The 22,185-nt window shown below is 45.0% G+C and overlaps 1 protein-coding gene across 1 annotated transcript in view; it reads left to right on the forward strand.

The window, feature by feature from the left end:
• Matn2 (matrilin 2) overlaps positions 1-22,185 on the forward strand; it is a 138,143-nt gene that overhangs the window by 115,036 nt on the left and 922 nt on the right. Inside the window, exons 11-18 of the mRNA XM_032914335.1 lie at positions 9,395-9,517; positions 10,858-10,980; positions 13,312-13,434; positions 15,702-16,115; positions 18,784-18,936; positions 19,993-20,064; positions 20,374-20,505; positions 20,829-20,927. Of these exons, the coding sequence (XP_032770226.1) occupies positions 9,395-9,517; positions 10,858-10,980; positions 13,312-13,434; positions 15,702-16,115; positions 18,784-18,936; positions 19,993-20,064; positions 20,374-20,505; positions 20,829-20,927 (1,239 nt within the window). The remainder of the gene's footprint in view (positions 1-9,394; positions 9,518-10,857; positions 10,981-13,311; positions 13,435-15,701; positions 16,116-18,783; positions 18,937-19,992; positions 20,065-20,373; positions 20,506-20,828; positions 20,928-22,185) is intronic.

Here is a 22,185-nt window from a genome sequence, read left to right on the forward strand (position 1 = left end):
CCTGCAAACTGCGAATGATTATTCCTGCCTCTCAGGGTCCAAGTGAGACATATTCAGAGACATGTTTTGAAAATGTGTAGTGGACCTTAAACCATATGGCTCTCCTGTTAGGGTCTCACCCCTCAGCTTTAGCCTGCTCTTCACTGAGAGGCCCAAAGGGAGAGCCCTGTATTGGTATCTGGAGACCCATCTCTCAGGGACAGGCCCAGGCACACTCTCCTTGCAGGGCTCAGAAGTCAGCCAGCTCAGGAGTTCACACACTGTCCTAGAAGAAGCCCTTCTTTCCAGCTGTGGAGGACACTGCTTGTACAGGAGCCAGAGCCTTGAAGCCTCTGGGATCCAACTGGCCACACTCCCAGTCCATCTACCACAGACACATGAAGAACCTCTTCAGACTCAATGTCCTGCCCCTGCCCCACCCCGATCCTAGTTGTTTAAGTCTGCTCTGAAAGCCATGACAAAATACCACAGACTGTATATTGTTTTCTAACCACAGAAGCATCCTTCTCGTAGTCCTGGAGGCTAGAAGTCTGAACGCAGGGCGCCAGCATGGTAATGCTCTGGTGAAGGCTTTCCCCCACCAATGGCTGTGTCCTCACGAAGGGAGAGGGCTGGAGTCAGGGAGTGAATGAATGAGCTCTTCGGTGTCTTTTAAAATAAAAGCACTAGTCCTGGGCTGACAAGATGACTCAGTAAAGTGCCTGCCCTGCCAGCCTAGTGAGCTGTTTAAGCCCGAGAATGCACATGAAGGTAGGAGAGAACTGACTGCAGATTGCACCATAGCACCTGAGCTCGTGATCACATCATACACGGTTGAGGAGGAGGAGGATGATGGTGGGTGATTGTGATGGTGATGATGGTGGTGGTGTGGGTGGTAGTGGTGATGGTGGTGGTGATGACCATGGTGGTGATCTGTGAATGCTTCTTAGTTTAAGAAAAGGCTTCTACAGGGGCACTGACGGGTCAGCTGCCCCCATTGAAACCATCATGTTTAGCTGTTGACCTTCAGTTAGTGACCTTCTTGGCAGACTACCCATATGACCATCTCCTCCTGAGGTCAGTGTGTTTCAGTTGCATTGTATGTAGAGTTCAGAACCGGGCAGGAGTTGCTATCTGTCATTGTTGACAGTCTGACAACACTGGACACATTTCCCCACAATTCCGGCAACCCCCACCCAACACCCACCGCCTGGTTTATAACTTAGATGTGGGAAGCGCACTTTGTGTCAGTGTACAGGACTCTACAAAACCTAAGCTCTGCTGTGCAACCTCTAGCCATCCTGACCACAGAGGGCAGACCTCATTCACAATGAGGCCTTAGTTAAATGTGACCTGGGAACAGAAAAGGGAAGGCATGCCTTTGAGTGGGAGATGTTTTTGTCCTGCTTCCTGAGACTTCTTAGGCCTTCTAAGTAGACCCTGTTCTACTTCAGCATTGATTAGTAACTGAGTCTGACTCATCTCCTTGCCCAGGCAGGAGTCTTAATATCTGCTTAAGCACTTGTTCATTCGTCCTTCTCCTCTCGAGTATTTGCCTATGGTACACCCAGTGCTGGTGGTCCCTGGGACTGACCTAATTCAATGTCTGCCCCAGCAGTGGTTAAAGTTCCTCTGGAAGAGATATTTAAGATGTGTCAGCCAATCTGTTTGGTGACCACTGGGATGTGGGCAAAATGGCCACAAGAGATGGAGTAGGGAATCCCAAGACTCAGGAAAGATGTTAAATCTGATGCTAGACACTCAATCTGAGGAGTCAGCCACAGGTGCAACCCATTCGCTCCCCTGACACGGGCAGCATCAGTGCAGGTGCATGATCCCGACAGGCCAGAGGGAGGGCAGTAGGCTCCATGCCAGAGGGAGCCCCAGGAGCAGGTATGACCTGTCACCTGGAGCACGGAGAGTGACAGGAAACTTTCTGGAGCTTACCTTGAGCCAACTATTAGTTTGTCTTCCAAGGACCTTACCAGACTGATTAGCCCCCATAGAGCTGGGAGGGAATGGGTCTGTGACCTACTGTGGTCTGCTAAGACAAGTCACCTCTTCAGGTTAAGGAGCCTTGAGACAGTCACTTCTGCTCGATGGCTATCAGTTTCCTCATCTCTAAAGTGGGGTTGGACCAGCATACTTCCAAGGCCTGTTTTTGCCTCTAAATATAAACAGTAGTGGGCACAGGTCTTTGTTCTACAGATGCTTGCTAAACAAGTACAGTCCTGACTGGAGTGCACACCATTTCCCCAGGCTGGAGGCAAGTTAGAGACGGTGACTGAGAGGACGCACTCAAGTGCTTTCCTGTAGCAGAGTATCATTGGCCCTGGGAGAAGCTGAGGCCAAGATGTTTCCCAGAGCGGGTAGGTAGGTAAAACTAGGGTCCCTTGCAGGGCAGGAAGTGAGTTCAGGGCTCACGTAGCATTCTTTCTCTTATGGCTCTTATGGCGTATGGTCCTCAGAATTCCTAAGTGACCTCACACACCCCTTACATGCAGAAAGTGGGCAGTAAGTGAGAAGTGTTCTGCAAGTCTGCTGTGGAGGAAGAGGGGGAGCCCAGCTGACTCCCAACACTCGCCACCCACAAGGCTGCCATGGAGGAAGAGTGGAGAGCCCAGGGGTGGGGAACTCACTGATTTCCAACACTCTCCACCCAGAGTTTTCTTTGAGAACACTCACCAGATCCGATGATGTGGATTTAATTACCACAAGTTTTAGAGTAGAAAATTGAGAAAATGTTTCCTCTTACACAACACGCCTTTACTGGGGACAATTATATGCCAGGCAGGAAAGGTGCTGGTGATAGAAGAAAATGATAGGTATGTTCTGTGAGCTCTTGGCTATCAGGGCCCATTTAGACACAGCCACACAGGATGTGGACATAGATTCCCCCAAAATGACATATACAGGTTGATACTGCCCCAAAAGTGAGACACCCGAGGCTTTGAGATCTGTGTTAGCTCACTGCAGTTCATGAGGGAAAAGAGGGAAAGAGCTCAGAGGAGGAGACCCTGGGGCAGGAAGGAGAGTGCTGGGAGATGGGGGAGGAAGGGCTATGGGAAGCAGGAAACGTGGGCTGATGAGACTGGAAGGCAGGTGTCCCAATCTTACTAAAGTTTTCAAGTCTTAGCATCATCAGGAAGTACAGAGGACTGGAGAGGGCTCAGCAGCTAAGAGAACTTGGCTGCTCATCTAGCAAACCTGGGGTTCAGTTCTCAGCACCCACATGACAGCTCTAAACCATTTACATTCCAGTTCCAGGGGATCCAAGGGCACTGCTCACACATGGTGCAAACACGCAGGCAGGCAAAATGCCCACATACTTGTCAAATGATTAAAGAAGAAGCTTAAAGTCCCAGTGTTTGGTGCTTTTGAGACACCACCCTAAGTGCATGATAGGCCGGCGCCCTACCTCTGAGCTTATTCACAGCTCTGCTTTTACTTTTATTTTGAGATGAAGTCTCATAAGGTTTTCCAGACTTGAATTTATCTGAGTTTGCTCTATAGATCCCACATGGTAGAAGGAGAAAAACGACCTCCTGCAGGTTGACATCTGACATCCATTTGCAAGCTATGGTATATGTTCATGAGTACACACACACACACACACACACACACACACTAAATAAATGTAATTAGAAAAAATGTTCAGTTCTTCATTGCTTTTGAGGAAGGGCTTAGTAATGTAGCCCAGGCTAGTCTTGAACTCAAGATGCTACTTTAGTTTTCCAAGTCCTGGGATTATAGGAATATACCACCTAACTTTCCAGTGCTCATTTATGTGAATAAGTGCAAATAAAATACATGTGTTGGCCTTTGTTCTCTTCCACACACACACAGATAGTATTCAATATAATCTGTTTTATTTTTTTCACTCAATACTATTTCCTGAAGATCTCTTTGTATCATTACTTAGTCACTGTTCTATTGTTATGAAGAGACACCATGACCAAGGCAACTGCTACAAAAGAAAGCATTTAATTGGGGGTTTGCTTACAGTTTCAGAGGTTTAATGCAGTATCACCATATCAGGGAGCATGGTGGCATGCAGACAGACACTGGAGCAGTATCTGAAAAGTACATGATGGGTTGGGGATTTAGCTCAGTGGTAGAGCACTTGCCTAGCAAGCGCAAGGCTCTGGGTTCAGTCCTCAGCTCGGGGGGTGGAGGGAGAAAGAAAAGTGCATGCTGATCCATAGGCAGGGAAAGAGACTCTGGGCTTGCTTGCCATGGCCTTTGAAACTTCAAACCTTAGTACCAGTGACACACTTCCTCTAACAAGACCACACATTCCAATCCTTCTAATCCTTTTGAATAGCACACTCCTTGGTGACTAAGCATTCACAAATATGAGCCTATAAGGGATATTCTTATTCCAACCACCAGATTTCACTTCCTGGCCCCCAGAGGCCTATAGCCATATCGTATTACAAAATTGTTGTGTGTAGTTTTAAATTCATTACCGCCTTTGCCCAGGATTGCAGCACTACCAGCCCTCCATCTTCCCTTTTGCTTTACCCACCTTTGGTTCCGGGAGGTGACTGTGCTACCAGCTTTCCCAGATTCCCTGAATCTGGGAGGAGACACAGACACACAGTTTGTTATTTTATGATTTGCCTTCTTGGCACAATTGCTGGGTGCAGATATCTCCTACCTGAAAAACATGTCCGTACCAACTTATTATCTCTGTCTCTCCACCTGCCCTAAACATAAAAGCAAGTCCACCAACCCCTTGTCAAATACCCACCTGGAGCAAAGGCCACAGCCTCAGTTCTCTCCGGACCTCGCATGGTTACAGTGTTCTTCTTCCTCCAAAGCATGACAGAAAGCCTTCTCTGCATCTCCTTTTTCTCAGAAGTCCCACCTATACCTTCCACCCAGCAATTGGTCCCTTGGCTTTCTTTACTGGCCAATCAAGAACCAATTGGGGAACAAGACCTTTGTATCAGAACCTCTCCTTACACAAAATGCATTCCGATCAACTTCAAAAGTTCCCATAGTCTATCACAGTTCCAACATTGTTTAAAAGTACAATGTTCAAAATCTCTTCTGAGACTCAAGGCAATCTCCTAAGAGTTACAGTTAACTGTAACCCCCATAAAATCAAACTCAAAAGCAGATCACATACTTCCAACATTCAATGACTCAGGACGTACATCACCATTCCAAAAGGGAGAAAAGAGAGCACATTGAGGAAATGCTGAACCAACGCAAGACTGATAATCAGCAGGGCAAGCTCGTCTGCACCCCATGTCTAATATCTAAGACCCCCACTTCTTTCAGCTCTGTGCACTGCAGCATGCTTCTCTGTCTTGGCTCCACATCTGACCTGCAGCTTTCCTTGGGAGGTGTCCCACAACCCTAGCATCCCCAACATCCTGGAGTCTCCAACACAGTCAGCAGGACCACAGCTTCCCAGCTCGTGCAGGGACTTATTGTGCTCAGAAGGGAGTGTCCCCAACACCTTCCATGCATCCTTGCCCCTGTAGCAGAGCCTTGCAGCTAAAGCTGCCAATTCTGCTGCTCGGTTGGGGCTGGGCCTCGCCCCCTGCTTCAGCTACATTTGCACCAGCTTTCCAGCTTCCATCTGCAGAATCCTTCCCCCATTCCTTCTCAGGACGTGGGAGAGTCGTGAGTAGGGTCTTACCCTGGGGTCACCACTCCTGTTTAGCATCAGGCTCTTCTTTAACCTTTTTATCTCCTCATGTGATGACCGTTATACTTTCTGATGCTCCTTTTAGCCTCATACTGTTCATTTTGAATTTTTCCCTGCCTAACTCGTTCCTTTTCACTTAGATCTGCATAAGAGTGGTTACTAATAACCACACGACACAGTAAATACTAGGCTGTCTTCTCTGCCTACACCAGTAACAAAACTCTTCGATTTATCCTCAGGTAGATTTTTAGGACGAGGGCAAAAAGCAGCCACACTACTTACCACAGTATCACAAGAATGTCTCCGGCCCACTTACTAATCTTCTTCCCTACAAACCCTCAGAATCCCAGCTGTCATAATCTGCATTTCTCTCAGCACCACTGTCACCTATAATACTACTAGTGTGGCCCATGAGGCCCTGCTTAAACCATTCAACTGCTCTCCTAATCCAGAGTCCCAAAGTCTACGTTCTGCCATGAAGCAGCATGGTCAGGCTGCTTACAGCAATTACCTCAACATCTGTTTCAGTCACTGTTCTATTGTGATGAAGGGACGACATGACCAAGGCAGCTCTTATAAAAGAAAACATTTAATTGGGGGCTTGCTTATACTTGATGATAACAACTTGCTTGTTATCATCATGGCAGAGAACATGACAGCATGCACATAGGTGCTGGAGCAGTAGCTGAGAGCGATACACTGACCCAGACACACACACACACACACACACACACACACACACACACACACACACATACACACGGTGGGGGGTACTCTGGGATTAACTTGGACTTTGAAACCTCAAAACACACCCCCAGTGACACACTTCCTCCAACAAAGCCACACCTCCCATCCTTTCAAACAGCGCCACCCCTGGTGCCTAAGCATTCAAATCTATGAGCCTGTAGGGGACATTCTTATTCAAACCACACAAGTGCATAGGCAGCTTCCTCATTCTCTTTACAGCTGTGTGATGTTCCATTGCATTGGCCAGTCCCGTTTCTGGACACTTTGGTTGACTCTCACCTTTCACCTTTACAAACAGCCAATAACTTGAAAGCACATTCCTTTATGTGGTACAAGGGTATCTGCAGAAGGGAGTCCCTACATGAAGCTGCTGGGTGAAACGTGCATTCTGTAACTTTCATAGACACTGCCAGACACTCCTCCATAAACAGGCAAGTATGCCGTTTAGTTCAGTTGACTAAACTGAACTCTGGGAGAACTGAGGAGCTGGGCTGGGAGCTGCTGGCATATAGCCAAGGATAAGGACATGACCCTATGGGCACAGGGCTTCTCCCTGGCTGCCCTGACCTCTGATAAAGAAAAGCAGTGTCATCTGTCAGACATGGGCTTGAGCTCAGGAGCCTTTATCTCCATGGAGGAAAACCCTGTAGTCTTCAAGAAGAAAGCCTGAGTTTAGACAGTAGAGCAGGGCTGGGGTTAGGGAGTCCCAGGAGAAGAGTGTGATCAGAAAGTTCACTCTGGATTAGGGCTTGGCAATCTTGGCCTGGGAAAGCTTTTGCTATTGTATTACCTTGAAAAACGGAGTATCCTTATGAATGCATGGTGAAGGAGGGAGAATTCTCCCCTCTGTGCCAACCAGCTGTCTGTTCTGTGTGTCACCTAGTGGTCCTTTTAACTCTGTGAGGAACTACCCAGCCACAGAGAAGTATCCTGCATTAATGATGAGTCCAGAATGTGCCCAGGGAAGTAAGTCACACTCAGAGCAAACTGGAGCCCCCAACTCTCCTCTGCAGTTAAAATTCCAGCCTGCATCATTTCCCTGTCGTTCAAACATTCTGGCAGAAAGGCACAATTCCCTTTGTGTCTGAAAGCTTAGCAGATGGTAATGCTGTGTAGTTGGGAAAAGTCATGTGCTTATCAAAAAAAATTTTTTTTTAATCTGGTTCCCCCGTTTATTAACAAATGGTCTTGGCAATCTGTCATAAGCCTTCCTCAACTTTAATTTCTCTTCCTGGTCAATGTGAATAATATTGGATCCCTTAACTAGCCTACAGGATATAATTCTGAGGACTTCCCTTCTCTGAAAAGAAATGCTGCAATAATGCTTAACAAAAACAAAGTCGATGGGTTCTTCCTGTTGTGACCCCTGCCAGATCCCTTTACCACTTTGGTGCACATCCTCTGTTGAAATCCTGTTCATTTTCTAAAAGGATGGGTTAGCTTTCAGTTAACTGTATGGTTCTCATAAAATCTTACTGCCCCACCCCGGGGGGCTGGAGAAATGGCTTGGCATTTAAAAACACTCGCTGCTCTTCCAGGGATCCTGAGTTCAGTTCCTAGCAACCACAGGATAACTCACAACCATCTAAAAGGGCATCTGTCACCCTCTTCTGACATGAGGGTGTACATGCAGTAGAGTACTCACATAAACCAACAAACAAACAAGCAAAATGCAGCCAAGCACTCATACATTTAATTAATTAATTAAATTTTCAAAATGCCATTGCCATCCAGCCCTATAAAATAAAATGCTATATTTCAAAAGCTCAATCTGATGATCTCAGAGTTATCCTTGACTCTTGTCCTAACCATGTGATGGTGGACTCTTCATTTCCATTGTTGGAAAGGACAGAAGTTGACACAAAATTGCCCTTTAGATGAAATTTATTAGGAGAGAAACTCATGACCATGGGCAGCTATGATCAGGCCACGACATGGGAGACCAGTAACAGGCACAGCCACACCAGAGTGAAGAGGCTGATGGGAGAGAGTCCTGGATTCTAAAGAACAAAGGCCATTGATTCCTAGCTGTCAGTGGAGGTGGCCAGATCTATACCGTGTGATCTGGCCTGGCACTGACTTAACTTGTAGTTCATGGTGGTCTGTGGTCTAGGGGGTCAGGGTGACTGGGCTTCTTCACAGCTGCGAGAGGGAAGAGAGAGCTTCCAGGAAGACAGGGAGGTATGGCCTCATTACCTAGACAGCTAGAAGATCTGTGGTCTCTCATCAGTCTACCAGCAAATCTTACAGGCTCTACCATCAAAACAGAGCCAGTCTGACCACATGACCACCACTGTGTTCCGGGCCTGTAGGATGACTGCAGTAGGCTATACTCATCTTCTGTGTCCCTTCTCTACACTCATAGCTCTCTGTGCTTTCACAGTGCAGCCAGATGGGGGAGATTCTCCTGCTCAAAACATCCCTCAGACATGCCCTGCCTATGTGCCCCCATGCTGTGTATCTAGGTGTGTTGAAGCTTACCTAGTGCTCAGGCTGAAGCAAAAGATCATGGGTTCAAGGCCAACCTGGACTACATAGTGGTAGCCTATCTTGAAATAACAACAGAAAGCTTGGCTGCCTTGAATGAATGAATGAATGAATGAATGAATGAATGAATGAATAGGTCAAGTGTTCCTCATGCATATGTAGATTCATAGGAAAGCTGGTATTACACTTATTCTCTTCTAGTCTTAGCTATCTACATCTCCTTTTGGAAACTGCCCTTTTCTGTTTTCTTTTCCCCACGGAGCTGGGCATTTTGCTTTATGTATGTGCTTTGTATATATTAGGAACTTTCGCTCATAGATACTTTCTAATCTGAAATGAACTATGTGAGAAAAGACACAGTTTTACTTAAGATGTCTGAAATGTCTTTTAGAAATGAATAGGTCTGGGTTCGGTCCCCAGCCCCGGAAAAAAAAGAAGAAAAAAAAGAAAAAAGAAATGAATAGGTCACCAGTCACTTATCCATGAATAATTTTCTTCCGTTTCTGCATTTCCATTCAGAACTGGACTCTTGTGCTTTGGGGGACCATGGTTGTGAACATTCATGTGTAAGCAGTGAGGACTCATTCGTGTGTCGGTGCTTTGAGGGATACGTCCTTCGTGACGATGGGAAGACCTGCAGAAGTAAGTTTGCTAGAGCTGGCTCATACAGCCATGCCTGAAATCTACCACGGCAGCCTTGGTATGAGCCAATGACTCTCAGCAGCTAACACCACACAATCAAACGTCCTGTGGTGTCCTTGGTGGAACCTGGACCAGAAGACTTGTGCTGTGTGATAACGAAGTAACCATATAACTACATGTTTTACTAAATACCTGCTAAGCCAGGTGTGGTGTTACACGCTTTGATTCCCATTACTCGGGAGGCAGAGGTAGGTAATCTCTGTGGATGCAAGCCCCGTCTAGTCTACAGAGCAAGTTCTAGGCTGCCCTACATAGTGGCACCCTCTCTCGGTAAGAACAACATAGTAAGCTGGGCCTGGTGGTATATTCCTATAATCCTGGCTACTTAGAAAGCTGAAGCAGGAGCAGACAAATTCACAGACTTCCCGGGCAGTAGGCTATCCTAGACAACTTAGTGAGACACTCACTCAAAATACAAAAAACAAAAAACAAAACAAAAACAAAAACGGACGCCTGGAGAGATGACAGGTGATTAAGAACCCTTGGGTGGTTCCAGAGGGTGTGAATCCAGTTCCCTGCACCCCTGTCAGGCAGCTTACAGGTTCCGGTAACTCCAGCCCCAGGGACTCTGGCTCCCTCTCCTGGCTTTTGCAGGCAGCTGCACTCATGTCCACACCCATACACAGACATAAAAATACAGATAAGTAAATAAATGGGCTAAGGATGCAGCTTAGTGGTACAGCACTTGCCAAGCACACATAAGGTTCTGGGTTCTGTCCCTAAAACCTCAATAACAACAGTAACAGTCAAAGAGCAGTGTGCAAGTCTGAGCAAATGGCTCTCATCTGCCAGTCCTCTTCTCTGACTTCTCAAAACTCTTCCCAAAGAGGAAAGAAAGGAAGAAGGAAAGATGAGTGCCTGGAGTCATTACTCTCATTTTCAGACAAGAAAGCTAAGATTCTAAGAGGTTACATGATTTTCCTAAATCATAGATTATGCCAGGGACAAAGGCAAGATCAGTTCTCAGTGCTAGCAATTGTAAAGAAAGCTTTCTCCTACGTAATCTTACCAACGACACCTTCATGTGATACCAGAGGCCATGTCTGCTAACTGCTAGGGCTGGCTTGCATCCTGAGACATTGAAGTTGGTGCTGGAGAGTGGAGGTGGCTATGGCAGTGAGTGTGTTTGAAGATTGAGGTCAATCCAGAGCCACCAAACTTCATCCAGCTTCACCTTCCCACTCAAGCAGCAGCGGAGGCTGAGATGGATGGATCTTCCAGGGGGAGTCTGTGCAGCCGTTTTGTCAATGCAGCTGTTCTAACCACTGTACTCTCCTCAGGGGAAGATGTCTGCCAGGCTGTAGACCATGGCTGTGAGCACCTTTGTGTGAACAATGGCGAATCATACATCTGCAAGTGCCTGGAGGGATTCAGGCTTGCTGAGGACGGGAAGCGCTGCAGGAGTGAGTAACCTCCGTGCTGCGTATGTCTCTGGGCACAGCTCGTCACTGGATCCTCACACTCTTCCTTTGTAGACTTCATAACCACGTCACAAAGTCAGATTCCAACTTTGGGTGAAGGTGTTTTCAGGGGATCAAGTAAGCTGACTCCGGGCTCTTCAGGAATTTCTCCGTGGCAGTCCTAAGTTGTCAGGCTCTTTGCTTCTGTTCTCTCTCAGCTCTGGCATGGTGGTTGGGTGCTGCACAGGGCCTAGTGTAAGGGACTAACAAGTCAGAGGGCAACTGGTAGCAACTGACTACCAGGACCAAAAAGATAATTTTAGTGCTTTAAGGTGAAGGGTAGGAGAAGCTCTGTGGGTTTTTAAGACGGAGAAAACAAACCCAAACTAACAACAACAACAAAAAAAGCCCTACCATTTGCTTCTCTAGACCAGGTTTCTCAGAACAGAGTTTCATTAGAAAGTTTAGGGGCTCAGAGATGGCTCGGTTGGTAAAGAGCTCGCTGTGTGTGTTGGTAAAGAGTAGGCATGAGGACCCAAGGTCCATCCCCAGTGCGGTGTGAAAGCAAGCATGGTGGAGAACACCTTAGTGTGAGAGGCAAAGACTGGAGAATCCCAGAGACTTGCTAGCCAGTCAGTTTAGGTGATTTTGTGAGCTGATGGCTCAGAGAGAGAGCTTGTCTCAAAAAGTAAAGTGGATAGTGATTGAAGAAGACATTGACCTCGGACCCCCCACAAGCACATACAAACAGGAACAAGAGCACACAGACGTTCATGTAGACTCATGCGAGGATTCTCCAGGAAAATAGATAACAGTGTTTACGTAGCAGAGGAACGTGTACACACATGTTGTGGATAAAGGAAGAAGGGGGGAGAAAAAGAAAGAGAAATTGACTTTAAGGAATTGGCTCATGAGATTGTGAGGGCTTGTGAGGAGGAGGTCTGAAGGGTAGGCTGGAAACCCAGTAAGAGCTAAACTTACAGGTAAAGAGAGTCTTCCCTTTGTCAGGGAATCATAGCCTGCTCTGAAGGCCTTCACACGACTAGATTAGGCCCCCACACACTAGGGAGGGTAGCCTGCTTTACTCAGAATCTGCTGGTTTAAATGCTAACCTCATGTACAAGGTACCTTCACAGCAACTTCCAGACCCACACTCGACAAAACAAAACAAAACAAAACTGGGCACTATAGACAGCCGAAGTTTACATAAAATTAGCAGTTTCTACTCAAAAAAGAGCAGCTCAGTAAAGTGGGGGTTAGAATATAGGTTAGACTTTCTTCCTTTCTAGATGGTGGTTCTCTTTCGGGGACAGGGGTTGATAATATCTATGTGGTTTTGTGACTCTGCTGCAGTGGGCAGAATGGGCCTTTCTTGGTTAAGCAAAGCAAGTGCATTTGCTTCTGAGGTTGCTTTGTGGGCAGTTTCCTCACAGACTCCTTGAGAGCACGGGGCACTGCACATGTCAGCAGAGCTGAGTGGAGAACTTATTAACGCCATTCTTCTCCAGGAGCAGGGCTTGTGTCTAGCAAGGGCTCTGAGTGAGTTCCTCTGCCAGCCCTCCTTACTGTCTGGCCTTCCCGCTGCACACGACAGTCCTTCCTTCATGGAGATCATGCTTCGGTCCTGTCCACATGTCTGCTTGAGCCAGTTTTTCTATTCATTTAACATAGGTATCAGTCAATACATTGAACAGATTGTACAAGGCACAATTTCTAGCCTTGCAATTTGATTCCTAAATTAAATCCCACAGTTTCCCACTTCCTAGAGATATCTATAGTTACAGATTCCAATTGCATGTAAGGTTTCTTCTCCTTTTAAAGGTTAGACAGAGGCTGAGGGATATCATACAATCAGAAAGTGCAGACAGAAAAGTGTGCCTCAACTGGGCAATCCTCTGGCCAGACAACCTTGTGCAACTCAGACACGTGGCATCCATTGCTTCATTTATTCTGTGTGTACCTAGCCATGCCCCCAGGGTGTTGTTAGGATCAAAGGGTCACTAACTACTTCAAAAAGTTCAAATCACCTCACCTGTGAGAAATGCTCATTAGACAGCCAGCATGGGGTATCTGGAATCTCTACTTTGAAGCTAACACCTGTATAGCCATTGTAAAAATCAAATGGCAAATCCACCATGTCCAGTAAGATCAAGGGAGCTCTGAGGGGAACTGCTTCTTGATCTCGGCCTGTTCTGGCATGGACTGCAAAGCTGAGCATTTTAGAAAAGATGTGTTCTTTGAGATGGATTACTTCCTCACCCTCCCCTGGCATGACTGTTCTCAATAGCTTCTGTCTACAATAATGGGTTGTTCATCTCCCCACATTTTCCCCAGGGAAGGATCTCTGCAAGTCAACCCAGCATGGCTGTGAGCACATCTGTGTGAACAATGGGAATTCCTATCTGTGCAGGTGCTCAGAGGGCTTTGTCCTCGCTGAGGACGGAAGGCACTGCAAGCGTAAGTGACTGGAACCAGTTCACTGCTTCCATTTGGTTTTGGTGCAATGGCTTTTTGTAGCATTTTCAGGCAATAGACCCTTTAGCCCTCCTTCTTCCATAAACATGGATGTATACACAGACAGCAATAACAACAGCCAGAACACCTTTGATTTAGTAGATAGCAAATGCAATAGCTGGTTCTGTTCTGTAAGCAAAGGGTACAGACAGAGGAGTGGCTTGTACATCACTCCAGTACCCCTGACATCTGCTGGAGAGCCACATGCACAGCATCTGAGTCTTTTCTGATCTCCTTTCTATGATGAATCAATAGACTGGGTAATGTGGACAAGCATTTAATGAGGAAAGAGAACCCTCGGGGCTGAAGAGTTAGCTCAATGGTTAAGAACAGTATCTGTTCTTTCAAAGGACCCAACATCCATATGGTAGCTCACAGAAGATCTGAGACATATACATGCAGGCAGAACACTCATACAGATAAAACAAAATAAAATTAAAAAAAAAAAGAGAGAACTCAACACCCACCAACCCCCCCTACACACACACACACACACACACACACACACATACACACACACACATACACACACACACACACACACACACACACACACACACACACACACACACACACACGGGAGCACTCACATTAGCATTTTCTGCTGGCCAAACATAGTAGTATTTTTGCATATGTATGTCTTTACTTGCTTTATTATTGTACTTCACTTTGAAAGATTAATCAGTTGCTTGATCTATATAAAAAAGAATATTATAATAACATACTGTAGACTGTTTGAAGTGAGATCATCTATTTGGAATTGGTACAATTCTCTTATTCAACCCTACATACAAAGTCTCTTAGCAGTGAAATTGCCTATATATTTATATAAAGTATTTCTTTTTACTGTTAACCATCTAAGTTTCCCATAAAGCTTTTTTCAAAGTTACATTTTTAAGCCTTAATAGGTCAGTAGAGCACTTATTCGTGTGCTACCAGATAAAGACCACCAGGTTCTTTTATTCTGTCAGCAATAATATATAGCACACCTATTTTGTGCCAAACATTATAAGCCCAAAAATGAAAGACCCTTAGTATCTACTGCAGGAGAATTCAGGCTAGGAGAGAAAGACACGTTAAATAATTATCCCACTGCATGGATACAGCACAGGGCACATTAGGTTTACGCAAAGTGGTTTTAGACATTTTGTGTTAGTCATTACCATAGTCCTGCTGTGTCCACAAAGCAGATACTCAGTACATTGATTTTGACTAAATAAATTAACGTGTTAGGGTATTCAGAGAATAGCTGACATAGCTGAGTTACTGTGTGAGCTTCTTGGAAGAGGTAATGGCTGAGGAGAAACTAAGCGTATCTTCTACTGTCAGTCAAAACATTAGCATTCGTGTATCTCAGCATCCCACAACACAGCACAAGGAACTGCCGTGCTCTAGCCTAACCCAGTGGTTCTCAACTTGTGAGTCATGACTCTTGAGGGGATTGGCAAAGCCTTACAATTCATAGCAGTAGCAAAATTACAATTATGAAAATAACTTTATGGTTGGGGGTTATCACAACCTGAGAAACTGTATTAAAGGGTCACATCACTAGGAAGGCTGAGAACCACTGGTCTAATCCTTTACTGTAATCTGTGCACAGAAAAGGACTTGCTGCCAGTAATAGGTGTGATTTCCTTTTCAAATGTGTGTACCGTGTAGCTTACTTAGGGAAGTTACTGCTGTTCATAATTGGTAACTCAAACATAAAAGGGTATCTGGAAAAACTTGTATTTGTGATATCTGAGAATAGTGTTCTTAATCACTGAGCTAACTCTTCAGCCCCAGGGTTCTCTTTCCTCATGAAATGCTTGTCCTCATTACTCAGCCCATTGATTCATCATAGAAAGGAAATCAGAAAAGACTCAGATGCTGTCCTGTGTGCTAGGTGAAGAACAAAAAATGGCTCTCTAAATTCACCTATGCCTCCTGCTGAAACATGATTTTTTTTTTTAAAAGATTTATTCATTTATTATATATAAGTACACTGTAGCTGTCTTCAGATACACCAGAAGAGGGCATCGGATCTCTTTACAGATGGTTGTGAGCCACCATGTGGTTGCTGGGAATTGAACTCAGGACCTCTGGAAGAGCAGTCGGTGCTCTTAACCGCTGAGCCATCTCTTCAGCCCCCTGAAACATGATTTTTTATACTTTGTATACACTGGATCTCTAACTTTTTAACCTTGTTACCTTTCCTTTCCTTCCTATAGGATGCACTGAAGGCCCAATTGACCTAGTCTTTGTGATTGATGGATCCAAGAGCCTTGGAGAAGAGAATTTTGAGATTGTGAAGCATTTTGTCACCGGAATCATAGATTCCTTGGCAGTTTCCCCCAAAGCTGCTCGCGTGGGGCTGCTGCAGTATTCCACACAGGTCCGCACAGAGTTTACCCTGAAGGGCTTCAGCTCAGCCAAGGACATGAAAAAAGCTGTGGCCCACATGAAATACATGGGCAAAGGCTCTATGACTGGGCTGGCCCTGAAACACATGTATGAGAGAAGTTTTACCCAAGTAGAAGGAGCCAGGCCCCTCTCCACACGGGTGCCCAGAGCAGCCATTGTGTTCACAGACGGACGGGCTCAGGATGATGTCTCCGAGTGGGCCAGGAAAGCCAAGGCCAATGGTAAAATGGGATGGAGTTGTGGCTTATATTACTCAAAGTTATATTACTCTTCAATTCACAGCTGGTCTTAGGAGTCAGTGTTTGAGCAATCAGTAATTGTTGGTTAAGCCAAAATACACCTTGGCAATACTGCCACCTACAGGCCATAATGGGACTCTGGAGTTACTAAGTAAATGTTCCTCACAGCCTGGGTAATAGGATTTACCCCCCAGTATGTGACCTTCAGTAGAGACAATCACCTCAGCAAGTGTTATTTAATTACAACACCCTGGCATGTTTCCTCCAGAGTCACCTGAAGAAATTTTTTTTAAAGATAGATTTCTGGTGGCAACTTTACTGACACAAGTACACTTTTAAAATTTTTTATTTTTATTTTCATGTGCATTGGTGTTTTGCCTACATGTGTGTCTATATGAGGGTATCAGATCCCCTAGAACTGGAGTTAGGGACAGCTGTGATCTGCCATGTGGGTGTGGGAATTGAACCCAATTCTTCTGGAAGAGCAACCATTGCTCCTAACCACTGAACCATCATCCCTGCCTACCCAAGACACTTTAAAAAATGTAGGAGGAGGAAGAAAGAGGAGGGGAGGTACTGAGGGAGGGAGGGAGGAACAGAGAGAGAGAAACAAAAAGGAAAGATTCTCTTTCTAGCTCGGGCTGGCCTGAAACACTGTAGCACAGAATGAATGGCTTCAAACTCATTGCCTCAGCCTCCCTAGTACTTGGACTACAAGCACGAGCCAACACATGAATAGATTTTTGGTCAAGCCTTTAAGTGAATACTCTGAAGCCATGAAGCCTTTGAATAGAGAAGACCTGTGTTGGCAGAAGCCTAGCTTTTGAAAGGAACAGAGTTGGATGGGTCCAAGTTCCTATTGCTCCATGACACTTAGCCTGTCCTCTGGGGTTTTCCTGATTTTGTGTATTCTGCAGGAAGGGTCTGAAGGGTGGCTTTATTTGCATAGATGTGGAACAGTGTGGCCTTTGATTCATGGGAGGCCAAAAGCCAGGATAGATGTTGGAACCAGTTCATGATGATGATATATGGCTTTCCTCTGGTGAGATGAGAAGACTCAAGCAGTCTGCTTCTAAGTCAAACTCCTTCAAGTAATGAAGGCACACTGCTAAGAAAAAGGAATGTATGCAAGAAAAAAGCAGTATGCAGCCCTAACTGGAGACGCTCTAGAATTTGAGCCTTGATGGGCTCAGATGCATAGATGATTGACATTTGCTCAGTTCATTAAAAAAAACAAACAAACCCAGAACTCTTAGTCCTATTGGCAAACTCCATCCTCCCTCACAGAATGGCTGATGGTTTCCAAACAGGGTTTTTGATTTGTTTGTTTGTTTGTTTTTTTAAGAGTCCACTTTTCTTACCTCAGTGTTCAATCTTTCCCTGCCCAAGAGTGAGGGAGCCATTAGAGGTGTCTATCCCTGGGTCATCTGAGTGGTTTGTAAAACCGGTTGTTCACTCTTAGACTGGTTTGCTAGAGCTAAGGTATAACCTAAGCCCTGCTAGCCTGCCTTCTTAAAAAGTACTAGGGAAGACTCTCTTTCTCCCAAAACAGTGATTAGACTCGTTGAAACTCGCCCACCTTACATCTCCACAAATTGCTTCAAATTTCTCAAAGGCAGCTAGTAGAAGCAGATATTTAGTTCTTGAATCAGCCAGGCTTATCCAAAATGACATCCTCTTAATGAATTTAGTTTCTCTGAGTATGGCTAATATGACCTTGAACTAGTAGTTTTCCTCTTGAAAGAAACTCCTGGCTCCCAAATATGCTGAGCTCAACTGTTGTCTACACAGACCCAGAACAAGGTGTCTCCTTTGCCCACTGGCTTTAAAGGCCATGCTATAATGCACTCTGAAACCTCTAGTCTAATGGTTTAGCCAGAATAAGATACCGGTGTTGAAAATTCCTAGAAGCCAAGCAATGTTCAATTGCTTACTTCACTTTCAAACGAGGGAATGGAGTCTAAAGACTAACTTGATTTAGAAAACATCTTATAGTAACCTCATATCCCCCTTCAAAATCTCAGGTAGGTATTTTAAGTTTTTTCTTTATCCTTTCTGGGAATTCTAGTGCTCTGAAGACTTACATCTTTAGCTTCTCATTTCTGTTCAAGACAATTCCCCAACCTTCCCATTCATCCAAGAGAGGTGGGCAGAAGGCAGCTCCACTTGGTCCCGAAACAGTTAAGATTCTTCTCATTTCCTTTTGAGGTTAAACCATCTGAGCACTCAGAAGGCTGAGGCAGGGGTTTAACACCCCAGCCTTAGCTATATGGTAAGGACCAATTTTATTTGTAAACTAAATAATGTTATAAATTAACCTGCTTAGAATTTTCCCAGAAAACTCCATTTTACCAAGCTGTAAGCCTCTTTCCTACTGTCCAGAGGCCAATTCAGGAGAAAGCTGTACATTTGTTACCTGACCCTCTTAAGAGCTAATCGATAAATCTATGCCTTCACAGTCTACCCCCTTCTAGATGCTACATCTCTAGGATCCTATTTTGTTCATAGGTCCAAAATAAAAATGTTAGAAACTATAAAGGGGTTGTTGGTATTGATGCTTCAAATCCACAATACCTAACTGAATTAGGGCACAGCACATGTCCAGACTGTGGGAATGCAATGGTATCCTATTCTAATTTCTGTTCCTTAGGTATCACTATGTATGCTGTTGGGATAGGAAAAGCCATTGAGGAAGAACTACAGGAGATTGCCTCTGAGCCCACTGACAAGCATCTCTTCTATGCAGAAGACTTCAGCACAATGGGTGAAATAAGTGAAAAGCTGAAGCTAGGCATCTGTGAAGGTATTGTAGAATCCATCTAGCCACAGGACAGCATGAAAATCCTCAAACCCCTTCTTCAGTGCTCAGAAAAATGTTTCCCTGCTGACCAAGACAAGTAATACCAAAGACACTGCACCCAGAAAGAACGGAGAGAGGAAGACAAATGTGATAGCTACCATGTCTTGGTGTGCCAAAAAGCATATTTTTTTTTTTAAGATTTTGTAAGAGTGTTCTATGTGCATGTACACCTGCATGTCAGAAGAGGGCATATCCTGTTATAGATGGTTGTGAATCATCATGTGGTTGTTGGTAATTAAACTCAGGACCTCTGGAAGAGCAGCTAGTGCTCTTAACCACTGAGCTCTCTCCAGCCCCCATTCTAAATGTTTCAATATACTAGTCTTAATCCTCACCAAACTCTAGAGAAGTTTAAGCAAGGAGCCATCACTAAAGAAACCAAGACATAAGTACTCCTTCAAGAAATTTGTGGAAAGGGATGCCTGTCCTTGAGGGCTCCCTGTTGGACACCTAAAAGGTGCCTTGCCGCAGACTTCTATTTCTGGAATGACTATCTTTTAGGTGCTTGACATTTAATACTTTTCCCACAGTTCACTAATTAATCCAGTTATGCTTACACACAGTACCCAGCTTGCCTTTTAGTCACATTTTGGGTTCAGATACCCTTAAAATCCAATGATGCCTTATTCCTCTAAAGAAAGGACTCTGGAGTGAAGAGGGGACCCAAGGAGAAAGCTTTCCCAAGGGTAGAACATGCTTTGCCTTGTGGCTTTCATTCCTACTGCAATGTCTCAGGTAGGAAGGGCTGCAGTGATCGCACTGGGTCTTTTATCGACTTCAACTTTTTCTCAGCACCATCTTCTTGACATAGCATGGGGCATTCTTTATATGTAATTTAAGTTCTCTTCTGAAGAGAACTGTTCTAACATAGTCAAAGATCATCACAATAGCTAACTGCTTTTTTGAATCTTTGGTGTTACCAAATAACACCTAAAGACCCTGGTCCTAAAGAGCATGTGTGAAGCTATCCACCCCCTTTGGCGATCTCTTTCCATTCAGCTCTAGAAGACTCTGATGGAAGACAGGACTCACCAGCAGGGGATCTGCCAAGGCAGGTCCACCAGCCAACAGGTAAGTCTTAAAAGGCACAGTGGTCCGTCTTGCTTGGGGCTTCTGCCTCGGTTCCCCTGTAGACAGAAGTTGAGTGATAGTTAAGATGTAAATGCCAGCTAGGGCCCCTTTCCTCTGACAGACAGGAAAGCTTCACTCTGTCCTTTAAGCCACAGGGGGCAGCTACCATCTCTGCTAAGTCTTGTTGTCACAGTATGTCTCAAAGCAAAGCTCTACACCAAAGTTGAGGAATACCAAGTGCCTCACCTCAGCTGGTAGCTGCTTCAGACAATGGGAAGCAGATTTGAGTCCACTTTTTTCTCTTTGCAGAATCTGAGCCAGTCACCATAAGTATCAGAGACCTACTTTCCTGTTCTAATTTTGCAGTGCAACATAGATACCTGTTTGAAGACAATCTTTCACGGTCTACACAAAAACTTTTGCACTCAACACAATCTTCAGGTAATTCCACATGAACTGTCACCACTAGATAAGGTGCAGCAGTCTTTTAGTTTGCTAACAGACTTAGATTTTTAAAACTGGGAGGAGGAGATTAACTTAAGTGCAGTAACTGCTGAACTAAAGCAGTAGTAGTCGTTCTGACCTCAAGTACACTGCCTCCTCCAGTGTTTGAGCCTGCAAAGCCCATTCCCAGCATTCACTTTCCTGGACCTGGATGCATGGAAAAGACTTCTCTATGGTTTCCTGTACACTGATCAGCCCTATTATTGTGTCTGGGAAGTGTGGTAAAAGACAGAGGCGAACTCTTTCATCTGCTTTCTCAGGAAACCCTCGGGAAGAAACCCAAGACCAATGCAAATGTGAAAACCTTATACAGTTCCAGAACCTTGCAAATGAAGAAGTAAGAAAATTAACCCAACGCTATATCCTTTTCCAGTAGAATACTCTGTTGTTGAAAATATTTAATCTCAATTAGTGGTTTGTGCCCCACCTTTGATCATTCAGTTCCTGGACAAGAAAAACACTTTATTATGTGTCTTAATCAGCACTAGAACTGGGCAGACATTAACCCTCTACCCTATTAAAATTTATTTCCCCATCAATAACCCCGAATTATAAGTTCCTATGTACATCTAGGCTGCTCTTAACTCTAATAGGCCAGGCTTGGTGGCCACATATCCATAACTCTCCCTATGTCAGCTCCTCCTCTCCTTCCTCTTCCCATCAGACCCCAAGCAAGGGTAAACCAACAGCCTCTCCTCTGCCCAGCTATTGGCAGTCCTTCAACCAACAGGGATAACCTCGGGAAAAGGCGGGGCAAGGTTACATAAGGTCATGTGGGGGCAACCAGGCCTTGGGGGTCAATATTTAGCATTACGAGCAAAAGACCAAACCCTAATATATTAGCAGGACTTTACAAATAACTGTGTAGACTCCACTGAACCAGGAAAGGCTTTTTTGTAAGAGGCAGCTGAAGAGGTGTTGGAGTTGAGGACAAGCCAAGTTTAGTGACCATGGTCAAGCAGCCAACACTTGGTTGGCATCCGCTGACCAGTGCAGGAAGAGTAAAAGCCAATCAGGGGACATGTGAGGTGTGAGGGGAGGCACTTACCTCTGCATTAGGATAGATATACACTAGGAATGAAATATGGCAGATCAAACGCCATCAAACCTCTAAACCTTCAACCCTAAACCTAAATCTGTAAATTTAAATACAGATTTTAAAGAGCTGTTTCCCTTTTGTTTTTTTAGCAGCAGAGATCCTTTTTATCAATTCTTTTTAAAGATTCATGATTCTACCAGGGGAACTGGATACAACTCATTTAAACAGGAATGCACTGGGATAATAGGGGTTTGGTACCTTTATACATTGAACAAACTGCCAACTGCTCTCAACTTAAAATTACAATAAGCTTACTAAAGCTAGCTGATACACCCCTCAGTGTCAACTAGTCCATAAATGGCTTAATTCTGAACTACTCCTGTGAGCACACAGCAATTCTCCATGTAACGGAGTGGGGGTAGGGGTGCCAGTCCTCCATGTGGACTAAGTCTTCCTCATGGTAGACATATGAAGCTGGACTCGATCTGTCAGGGGGCAGATGATAAGGTTAAGTGGCTTAGAGGGAAGACAAGCATTTTAACTCTGCACTGCTCCCCGTCCCCTCACCCACCCCCTAG

Source organism: Rattus rattus, chromosome 1, assembly GCF_011064425.1.
Source record: "Rattus rattus isolate New Zealand chromosome 1, Rrattus_CSIRO_v1, whole genome shotgun sequence".
Lineage (NCBI taxonomy): Eukaryota > Metazoa > Chordata > Mammalia > Rodentia > Muridae > Rattus > Rattus rattus.